At 38.5% G+C, this 12,146-nt stretch overlaps 1 protein-coding gene across 8 annotated transcripts in view; it reads right to left on the minus strand.

Moving 5' to 3' along the window:
* ppip5k2 (diphosphoinositol pentakisphosphate kinase 2) overlaps positions 1-12,146 on the minus strand; it is a 105,579-nt gene that overhangs the window by 55,612 nt on the left and 37,821 nt on the right. For all 8 annotated transcript variants that reach the window (XM_056467492.1, XM_056467491.1, XM_056467489.1 and 5 more), the window contains exons 11-15: positions 4,488-4,589; positions 3,241-3,327; positions 3,037-3,112; positions 1,718-1,827; positions 618-703 (exon numbers count right to left, since the gene is read on the minus strand). In XM_056467492.1, coding sequence (XP_056323467.1) covers positions 618-703; positions 1,718-1,827; positions 3,037-3,112; positions 3,241-3,327; positions 4,488-4,589 — 461 coding nt within the window. The remainder of the gene's footprint in view (positions 1-617; positions 704-1,717; positions 1,828-3,036; positions 3,113-3,240; positions 3,328-4,487; positions 4,590-12,146) is intronic.

Here is a 12,146-nt window from a genome sequence, read left to right on the forward strand (position 1 = left end):
GCTAACAGTGGTTCCCTTTTCATGGGAACCATGTTATAGCGTGAAAAAAGTGTCAAAAAAAGTGTGTAGTGAGGGGTTTAACAGCATTAAAACATCTCTAATAATTGTAAAAAATAAAGCTGGATTTCCTCTATTGAGTGTTATTTTTAGAACATAACTTTTATAAATAACAAGGAAGCACTGTAGTTTTAATATAATAACTGATTTCTTTTATCTTTGCCATGAGTGAATAATATTTAATTCGATATTTCAAGATGCTAGTATTCAGCTTAAAGTAACATTTAAACACTTAACTAGGTTAATTAGGCAAGTTAGGGCAAAGTCATTGTCTAATGATGGTTTGTTCTGTAGACTATCGAAAAAAACATTGCTTAAGGGGGCTAATAATATTGACCCTAAAATGTTTTTAAAAAAATTTAAAAACTGCTTTTATTCAAAATAAAACAAATAAGACTTTCTGCAGAAAAAAAAAAATAGAGCAAATACTGTGAAAATGTCCTTGCTCTGTTAAACATCATTTATTAAATATTTGGAGGGGGAATGGGGGAGACGATTCACAGGAAAGCTGATCATTTTGACTGTATGTGACAGGTAAATAACAAACAATCCATCCTTACCTTCCTCTTCACTAGATGTTTTAGGACAACCATGTGGCAGATATGTTAACTGAACCTTGCGATTAATCCCAGAGAAATGGCCGTACCTGAATAAACAAAATGAAACTTATCATTGAGACTAAAATAAAGTAGTATACTTGAATATAACAGGGTCAAGCACAAGGACATTAGCACTCTAAAACTGGACTGTGTTTAGTATGCCGAGAAATTAAATTGGGATATACACATTTAATCTGTATGCCAATGCAATAAGCCAATGTACAAAAGGGCTTTTGACACTTGAAATTGTTCACAAAGGCTCTTTGCAATACTGGATAAACTGAACACTTGCCTTCAAATGGCTCAAAAATACTTGTGTTTAACAATTAATCACAGGTATTCAAACACTGATGTTTTACGCTGTACAGTCCTAAATTATTTTTTAATATCATTTATTTGCATAATTTTCAGTGTCAATTGGTTCAATTGATTTTCTAAGTTTTAAAAGCAGGATGTTAAAGGTGCTATCGGTAATTGTTTTTAGAAATATTATGCTGGTAACAATCGTTAAATTAAGTGGTCCAAATGTGTTTATATGTATTTTAATATTCTGTAAAAGGTGAAGGACCAAGAAAACTATGTCCAATCAAAACATTCCATCCGAACATTACAATAGGCTGTCCTACCTGCCTCTTAAAATATATAATAGCATACCTCTGTGCAACCTGTTTGTGTAGAAGCAACCATCAATACCTTTTTTTAAAGTATGGGATTGTAATTACTAACTGTACTATAATGTTTTCTCTCTGAATTGTAGAGATGCTTTCGCGTGGCATTCATGCATTCAGGTGGCATGGTTTTGGATGGAAAATTGCAGGGTGGATGTAGGCTTTCAGAACTATCAGGCTAACAGCATTTCCCAAGATCTCCTATTGCACCTTTAAAGATGATAACCTTGGGTTGTGAGAAGCTGTAAAAAAAAAATCTAAAGATTTATTCTGAAGAATTCTCATTTTGAAGAGACACAAATATAGAAGATCTGGTGGAAAAAACTAGCAGATACGAAAGGTGCCTGCTATTGCTTGGCCCCTAATAATAACATACTTACGGAACCCACTTACATTTCAAGGACTGTTTTAAGCTGTTCAAGCTTAGCTTTACTCTCCTCAATTTCAGAGTCATTATTTTGGCCAAGTTCTACCAACAGTTGCCTGGCGATGTCCAACACTTCCTGTCAGATTCAACACCACAAACAGGTTTTGTTAGTTTTGTGAACAAACACTTTAGGCCCCGTTTACACTAATATGTTTTAGTTTTAAAATGTCGTTTTAGAATGAAAATGATCCACGTCCACACTGGCGTTTCACCTAGCATTTCTGAAAAGATCACCGTCCAATCTATACCTCTGAAAACACACATAACGTGACCACACAAACACTCTGGCATGCGCTGCAGCGTATGTACGTGTCTGAGCCCCAGGCAGTCAGCGGGTGCTTTGAGCACACCTCCCTGGGTTCATCAAGGATCTACCGCTTGATTTCATCTCACTATAGTTGTTAAACGTGATATTTAATTCATCTAGTCTCTATTTAATTGTCTTTTAAATCTATTACTTGTTCTCAGGCACTGTCTTGGCTGAGCACAAGATAAGTTAAGTTAATATATTAATGTAACCACCTACACTGATTCTGCACATTTGACTGATTGCTTGCCTTTATTTCCTATATTGTATAAAATTATTGTACATTATACTTTTATAATGGCCATTATTAATCATTCAAACTGATATTCAGCAAAAGAAACAGGGTGTGTTTTGTATTTTTCACTGAAAATGAAAGGAGACAGTAATGTTATAGGCTTCGTTTTGTTATAAATGTGCATACAGTGAAGATGACAGTCATTTAAATATGTACAGTAGCTACACAATGCCTCAACATTTTGTCTGTTAAGTTAATATCAATATGAAAATAGGCAGTTCCTTATACCATGTTTTCATTTTATTGTTTAGATAAAACAACGTAGGGTCATGCGAATGACGTTATAAAGTACACTGTTTTTACCCAACGAGTCCTCTGAAGTTGTTTTCCATATCAAACTTGTGAAGTCTGAACTTAAGAAAAGGGACTGAAGCTTGTGCACTTAATATTGAGAAAAAAACCCAATCAGATAGGGGAATGTCTGCAACCATTTCAGATTTCTCAGTTTTACCACACTGACATGGAGCAGCAGCATTTTGAAATGAAAACGGCTTCTTTAGCGTTTTCAAAAAGCTCTATTTTCAGGGCTCAAAAACTCCGGTGTAGTGTGGACAGAAGGTGCAACCGTAGCAAAACTTATGCATTTTATAACTATAAATGTTAAATGTTCTATTAATGTAAACGGGGCCTTAGATATATGTGCCAAATAGTCATTAGTAACAAAAACAATATATTTTTTTTACCTGAAGTTGCTTTGGTTTCTTTAATTTCAGCTTTCCACTTTTGTAACCTTCACACTTTTCAAAGAGGTCAAAAAATCTAAAAGACATATCAGGAATTTAAAACAAATCATACTACAGTGGATATTTAGCTGAGCATAATGTGTTTTACTCATATAAAGATGGCATGCTGCAGGCAAAGGACCATATGTAATAAAATGTTGGTACCTCTGATGTCGAACCTCCATTTTCATCTTCTGTTTGGGCGTTCTGTCACCATGTCGGATCACAGCAATAACACATCTCAACTCCATCCTGAAAGTCATCATAATGTGTTTATAAACTCTTTTAGTGATCAAGTTTTGTAACAAGAAACTTTGGATAGATTTCATTTAGATTTCATTGAAAATTACTTAAAGTGGGTTTTGAAGAGGAACAAAATGGGCTTAGAACATCAGCAGTGTGTGTGAATAATAATAGATTCTTTATTATTTAATTTTAATTTCAAACAATTTTACAAAATATATTTATTAAAGAACAAAATACTGGGACAAAATTATTAAAGAACATAAAAATACATAATACTGTTTTAAAATCATTACCGTATTATATATTAAAAAAAGACTCTTGCTGCATCCCAATTCGCATACTATCCGTCCTAAATAGTATTTGAAAGTAGAATTAGTATGTCCCAAATCCTAGTATGTTGAAAAGAGTATGCCAAAGCTTCCCGTATGGTTTACTATTTCCGGTAAAAACTCGAAGTGTAGAAGTGTCCATACTCTAACCGCTGATATTGCCCACAATACATTGCGCGTAGGACATGAATCGATTTAGAACTACAAAAGCGGGTGAAATGTTTAAACAAATATTTTAATGTAAATAATAATTTTAATGTCAATGTAGTGCAAATTAAGGCTCAAGAATGGCTCCATCATGCTACTTGACCACAGATCAGATGTGGCTACAGAAGTTTAAATAAAGGCTCAACAGTGTGGGGTCACGTGACTCCACACACGGAAGGGAAAGCAATTGAAAAAATTGACCTGGAAAAATTTAATCGATTATAGGTTCTGAATGTCGATTTCGATTACTTTTCGATTAATCAGCCCTATATATACACATATTTATTAACATATTCTACTAATATTTTCCTTTACAAATAAAACTGGTGTAGCACACCCAATAGTGTAATTGTCATAACACATTACTACAATTAAACTTGTTTTACAAAACCTGTCTAACTGACTTTTCCCATAAATGTGTCAAATATCACTAAAAATGGGAGAATTTCACCTTTGATACGACACATAGTCAGAATCAATATGGTTCAGACGTGTTGCAGTTTTAAATATAAGCTTTTCTTTAAATAGAATTTTCTCAAAAAGATGATTTTCTTTGCAAATCTTTGACATGGCCTAATTCAGTTAGTATTAAAGATATCGAACAAAAAGATATTGTCTGTGAGAACATACATGGTTCCAGAGGTTGTGGGAACTATAGGAATGTCCTCTGCTTCTAAAGGAATAGACCACGGGATCTGGAATTGTGGAGCCAATTCTCTCATGATGATATTCCTGTCAAACAAAAAGAAGATACATATATATCAACTAACACAGCTTAAACAATTACACCATTTCTTTTATGATAAAGAATGCTTTTTTCTATATATTGAGAGGTATTTCTTACCTCTCAATATATAGAAAAAAAGCATTGTTTATCATAAATGACCATTGTGACAGCAGCTGGTTTGCCCGATTTACAAATGACCAATTCTGTCTTGTGGTTTTCCTTTTTTTTTAAATTCAATTATCTAATTATATCTCAGATAATAATAATAATATTTTAGAAACTATACTACTGTGTCTGCATTGTTCAGGATGGCTAATGACTTACTTGATGAGCGAGCCATTTTAAAGTTGCTTGATCTTAGTTCGGCATTTGATTCAGTTGATCACACTAATGTCCTTAAATGTCTAATAGATAAAGTTGGCATCAAGATCGCGGTATTAGTTTGGTTCTCTTCATATCTCTCTGATAGATCAGTTAAGGTAATTATCGAAAGTTAGTCCTACTATTGCACTGCTTACTTATGGCTCATTTCCATTGAGTGATACGGTATGGTATGGTTCGATACAGGTCACCTTTATCAGGCTTGCGTTTCCACTGCCAAAAGGGTACCAATGGTAAGACAAAGTTTCAGTCAATGTCATTCTCGCTCGAGGAAATGTCAAAGTAAAGCTGTACGGGTCATTCACATATCATATGAGAAGCACTTCTCACAAAACAGATGCTTTATATACAAATACTTGTGTATAAATGTTCATTACTAACTTGTCTATAACCATGATTTGATTATAACTGCAGATCAATGCTAGTATGAAATAGCCTACTGTAACGTCTGCGATTACATAAAATAAATAAATAAATGCAACAAATATGAACACATACAGACTCTTACAGTCTCTGATATGTTACTAATTACAGAAAAACTACACACAACAGACATTTAGTCCGTATCTGGGTTCAAAAACAACACGCAACATATAGCCCACAGTCAGTGCAAACCTCTCTCATTTGTATATTTATTCTTCACTAGCACATGTAACCTCTTGTTAGAAAGTAATTTCATCATTCTGAGTTCTTAACAGTCCAAAAGGTGATGATAATAGGTATTAGCGTTTCTTACTTGACATTTTTTCACTCTCTACATTTCCAGAAATCTCACTTCTACAATTCCAGAGCTGTCACTGGGGTGGTACCTTTTCAAAAGGTACACATTTGTACTTGAAGGGTCCATATTGGTACCTCAAAAGTATATATTAGTACCTACAGATTTTAAGAACACTTTAGTACTTTTTAGGTACTAATATGTACCCTTATGGTATTAAAATGGACCTTTTAGGCACTAATTTGTCAACAGTACATTGTTCTAGCCTGTGCCTCATCACTTCGTTTGTTATCCTCCGAGTCCATATATTCAAGACCACTGCACATCTCCATAGAAGAGGCCGATGTAGATGGTTCATCCCTACTGTCACTTGACTTCTTTACAGTACCAGTTTTTAACCAGGTGTCCATCAAATCTAGTAAAAAAAAAACCTGAATGTACTATCACTTAGCGCCTAATGTGAAAGGGAGCGGCTATTGTGACACAGACGTGAAACCGCGAGATGAGCGAGTATGCAGAGGTTGTAAACAACAATTCACAATGTGATTTCTTTTCTCTCAAAAATATGACATGTGAACTTTACCCAAGATAAATGCTGAAAAATGATAAAAGATCATTTTTTCCGCCATTACAAACATTCTCTCGCGCACCCCTGGTGGTCAGACCAATAACCAATGGTAAACCAATAGCGTTCAGTTACGCTTCTGGCTCCGCCTTTTGGTACACTTTTGTTGTGCTAGTTACACTTTCACAAGGTACCCAAAAAGTGGTACAGTACAGTTCACTTTTTGTTACCTTTTGACAGTGGAAAAAAAGCATACCGAACTATTCCATACCGTACCACTCAGTGGAAACGAGCCATTATAAGGTACCTCAGGGGTCAATTTGGATCCTGTTTTATGGGGTCTTCGGGGCATCAGGTACTGTTTTTATAATCTAATAATCATGCTTTTGCAAAAACATTGGCCGTAGTTTTTGACTTAGATTTTCATTTTGAAAAACAGATAAGTGCAACGGTGAAGAGTAGTTTCTTTCAGCTAAAGAAAAGAGTGAAACAGTAACCTATGCTCTGATTCAAGGATTTGGGGATTGTAGTTGTAATCTAATTAGTACATATCAAACAAATTTAACATCATTAAAAGCACATCAAAAGCAACAACATCAGTACTTCACACTGAATACTTTAACACTGAATAAAGAGCACACTCTGTACCTGAGGTCATCATTAGGGACCGAGCACCAAACGGTGCAAGGCCCTATTGGAATTGCTCCGTTTTTTATTATTATTAGGGACCGAGCACCAAACGGTGCAAGGCCCTATTGGAATTGCTCCGTTTTTTATTATTAGGGACCGAGCACCAAACGGTGCAAGGCCCTATTGGAATTGCTCCGTTTTTTATTAGGGACCGAGCACCTACGGTGCGTAGGCCCTATTGTATCTGTAATGTTTTTTATTATTATTATTATTATTATTATTATTATTATTCCGCCCCTAATCGGGGCACTTTTGAGGGTCTAAACGTGCTCGAAAAGTCACGAAACTTTGCACACACATCAAACGCGGCGTAAATGGTCGGCTGATATGGGTCTCGGAAGTGGGCGTGGCAAAATGACTCGACAGCGCCACCTAGAAAATTGATACGGACAAGCCCCCGACACACGAATCACGCACATGCACGAAAATTGGCACACACCTCAAACATGCCAAGACCTACGAAAAAGTCTCAAGGAGCGATATCTCAAACCCAACAGGAAGTCGGATATTTACAGCTTCCTGCGGCGAAAAAGTGGCCTTTTTGCCATTTCCAGGCGTTGTATTTTAACGAACTCCTCCTAGGGATTTCATCCGATCGACACCAAAATTGGGTTATGTCATCTAAAGGCCTTGGCGATGTTAAATTGCGAAGCTTTAGAGTTTTCGTCGATGGGCGTGTCCGTGGCGGCCTCGCAAACTTTGATGACTCGCCACGAAACATCAAGTTGTTATAACTCAGGCATGCATTATCCGATCAGCCTCAAAATTCACACGTTTGATAACCGTCCTGACCTGAACACGTTTACATGCCAATATCCCGATACAGTTATAGCGCCACCTGCTGGCTACAGGAAATGACATGATTTTACATTGTAACAAACTCCTCCCACAAATTTGGTCATATCAGCACCAAATTTGAGAGGTGTCCTCTGAACACTCTAGCGATGATATATTGTGAAGGTCCAGAGTTTTCGTCGATGGGTGTGTCCGTGGCGGCCTCGCAAACTTTGATGGATCGCCACGAAACAGGAAGTTGTTATAACTCAGGCATGCATGATCCGATCAGCCTCAAAACTCACACATTTGATCACCAACCTGACCTAAACACGCTTACATGCCAATATCCCGATACAGTTATAGCGCCACCTGCTGGCGCCACCTATAAAAATTAAACGGACAGGCCCCCGAGTTACGAATCTCGCACATGCACGAAACTTGGCACATACGTCAAACATGCCAAAACCTACGAAAAAGTCTCTTGGAGCGAAATCTCAAACCCAACAGGAAGTCGTATATTTTTAGCTTCCTGCGGCGAAAAAGTGGCGTTTTTGCCATTTCCAGGCGTTGTACTTTAACGAACTCCTCCTAGGGATTTCATCCGATCGACACCAAAATTGGGTTTTGTCATCTAAAGGCCTTGGCGATGTTAAATTGCGAAGCTTTAGAGTTTTACTCGATGGGCGTGTCCGTGGCGGCCTCACAAACTTTGACGATTCGCCACAAAACAAGAAGTCATTATACCTCAGGCATGCATGATCCGATCTGCCTCAAAATTCACACAATTGATAACCGTCCTGACCTGAACATGTTTACATATCAATATCCAGTTAAAGTTATAGCGCCACCTGCTGGGAACAGTAAAATTGCCTATAACTCAGCCACACAATGTCCGATCTGCCTGAAAATTCACATGGTTGATTAAAATCCTCTCCTGAAGACATCTACATATCAATATTGAGTCACAGTCATAGCGCCACCTGCTGGCAACGGCAAAATTTCCTATAATTCAACCACACAATGTCCGATCTGCCTGAAAATTCACATGGTTGATTAAAATCCACTCCTCAAGACAACTACATGCCAATATTGAGTCACAATTATAGCGCCACCTGCTTGCAACAGTAAAATTGCCTATAACTCAGCCAAACAAAGTCCGATCTGCCTGAAAATTCACATGGTTGATAAAATTCCACTCCTGAAGACATCTACATGAAAATATTGAGTCACAGTCATAGCGCCACCTGCTGACAGGAGCAAGTATGGCATAAATCCTTGATTTTCTCAGGTTTTTTATATATATCAGCTTTAATTATTATTGTTCGCGGTTCTCTGTCGTCCTACGGCCACCGGGTGGCGGTGAGCCCGTGTGCGAGGTCCCTATCATCGCTGCTTGCAGCTTTAATTAGGGACCGAGCACCAAACGGTGCAAGGCCCTATTGGAATTGCTCCGTTTATTATTATTATTATTATTATTATTATTATTATTATTATTATTATTATTATTATTATTATTATTATTATTATTATTATTCTTCTCCCGAATGAATCGCGATTTTGAGGGTCTAAACATGCCCGAAAACTCACGAAAATTTGCACACGCCCCAGAAGTGGCGAAAATTTACGTTTGATATAGGTTTCGGAAGTGGGCGTGGCAAAATGACTCGACAGCGCCACCTAGAAAATTGATACGGACAAGCCCCCGAGCCACGAATCACGCACATGCACGAAAATTGGCACACACCTCAAACATGCCAAGACCTACAAAAAAGTCTCAAGGAGCGATATCTCAAACCCAACAGGAAGTCGGATATTTATGGCTTCCTGCGGCGAAAAAGTGCCAATTTTGCCATTTCCAGGCGTTGTACTTTAACGAACTCCTCCTAGGGATTTCATCCGATCGACACCAAAATTGGGTTATGTCATCTAAAGGCCTTGGCGATGTTAAATTGCGAAGCTTTAGAGTTTTCGGCGATGGGCGTGTCCGTGGCGGCCTCGCAAACTTTGACGACTCGCCACGAAACATCAAGTTGTTATAACTCAGGCATGCATTATCTGATCTGCCTCAAAATTCACACGCTTAATAACCGTCCTGACCTGAACACGATTACATGCCAATATCCCGATACAGTTATAGCGCCACCTGCTGGCTACAGGAAATGACATGATTTTACGTTGTAACAAACTCCTCGCACAAATTTCATCATATCAGCACCAAATTTGACTGGTGTCATCTGAAAGCAGTATCGATGATATATTGTGAAGGTCTAGAGTTTTCGTCGATGGGCGTGTCCGTGGCGGACTCGCAAACTTTGATGATTCGCCATGAAACATCAAGTCGTTATAACTCAGGCATGCATGATCCGATCTGCCTCAAAACTCACACATTTCATAAGTGTCCTGACCTGAACATGTTTACATGCCAATAACTTGATACAGTTATAGCGCCACCTGCTGGCAAACTTAAAATTGCCTATAACTCAGCCAAACAATATCCGATCTGCCTAAAACTTCACATGGTTGATAACATTGCTTTCCTGAACACAACTACATGCCAATATTGAGTCACAGTCATAGCGCCACCTGCTGACAGTAGGTAGTTTGGCTTATAACTCATCCACACAATGTCCACTCAGGCTGAAACTTCACATGTTTGATGAGTTTCCACTACTGAAGACATCTACATGCCAATCTTGAGTCACAGTCATAGCGCCACCTGCTGACAGGAGCAAGTATGGCATAAATCTGTGATTTTCTCAGATTTTTTTATGTGTCGGCTTAAATTATTATTGTTCGCGGTTCTCTCGTCCTACGGCCGCCGGGCGGCGGTGAGCCCGGGTGCGAGGTCCCTATCATCGCTGCTTGCAGCTTTAATTAGGGACCGAGCACCGAACGGTGCAAGGCCCTATTGGAATTGCTCCGTTTATTATTATTATTATTATTATTATTATTATTATTATTATTATTATTATTATTATTATTATTATTATTATTCTTCTCCCGAATGAATCGCGATTTTGAGGGTCTAAACATGCCCGAAAACTCACGAAAATTTGCACACGCCCCAGAAGTGGCGAAAATTTACATTTGTTATAGGCTTCGGAAGTGGGCGTGGCAAAATGACTCGACAGCGCCACCTAGAAAATTGATACGGACAAGCCCCCGAGCCACGAATCACGCACATGCACGAAAATTGGCACACACCTCAAACATGCCAAGACCTACAAAAAAGTCTCAAGGAGCGATATCTCAAACCCAACAGGAAGTCGGATATTTATGGCTTCCTGCGGCGAAAAAGTGGCGATTTTGCCATTTCCAGGCGTTGTACTTTAACGAACTCCTCCTAGGGATTTCATCCGATCGACACCAAAATTGGGTTATGTCATCTAAAGGCCTTGGCGATGTTAAATTGCGAAGCTTTAGAGTTTTCGTCGATGGGCGTGTTTGTGGCGGCCTCGTAAATTTTGACGACTCGCCATGAAACATCAAGTTGTTATAACTCAGGCATGCATTATCCGATCTGCCTCAAAATTCACACGTTTGATAACCGTCCTGACCTGAACACGTTTACATGCCAATATCCCGATACAGTTATAGCGCCACCTGCTGGCTACAGGAAATGACATTATTTACAGTAAAACAAACTCCTCGCACAAATTTCATCATATCAGCACCAAATTTGAGTGGTGTCATCTGAAAGCAGTATCGATGATATATTGTGAAGGTCTAGAGTTTTCGTCGATGGGCGTGTCCGTGGCGGCCTCGTAAACTTTGATGATTCGCCACGAAACATCAAGTTGTTATAACTCGGGCATGCATGATCCGATCTGCCTCAAAACTCACACATTTGATAAGTGTCCTGACCTGAACATGTTTACATGCCAATAACTTGATACAGTTATAGCGCCACCTGCTGGCAAACTTAAAATTGCCTATAACTCAGCCAAACAATATCTGATCTATCTAAAAATTCACATGGTTGATAAGATTGCTCTCCTGAAGACATCTACATGCCAATATTGAGTCACAGTCATAGCGCCATCTGGTGGCAACAGTAAAATTGCCTATAACTCAGCCAAACAATGTCCGATCTGCCTGAAAATTCACATGGTTGATTAAAATCCTCTCCTGAAGACATCTACGTGAAAATATTGAGTCACAGTCATAGCGCCACCTGCTGACGGGAGCAAGTTTGGCATAAATCTGTGATTTTCTGAGATTTTTTTATGTATCGGCCTAAATTATTATTGTTCGCGGTACTCTGTCGTCCTACGGCCGCCGGGCGGCGGTGAGCCCGGGTGCGAGGTCCCTATCATCGCTGCTTGCAGCTTTAATTATTATTATTATTCTTATTCTTCTCCCGAATGAATCGCGATTTTGAGGGTCTAAACATGCCCGAAAACTCACGAAAATTTGCACACGCCCCAGAAG

This window comes from Danio aesculapii, chromosome 10 (assembly GCF_903798145.1).
Source record: "Danio aesculapii chromosome 10, fDanAes4.1, whole genome shotgun sequence".
NCBI lineage: Eukaryota > Metazoa > Chordata > Actinopteri > Cypriniformes > Danionidae > Danio > Danio aesculapii.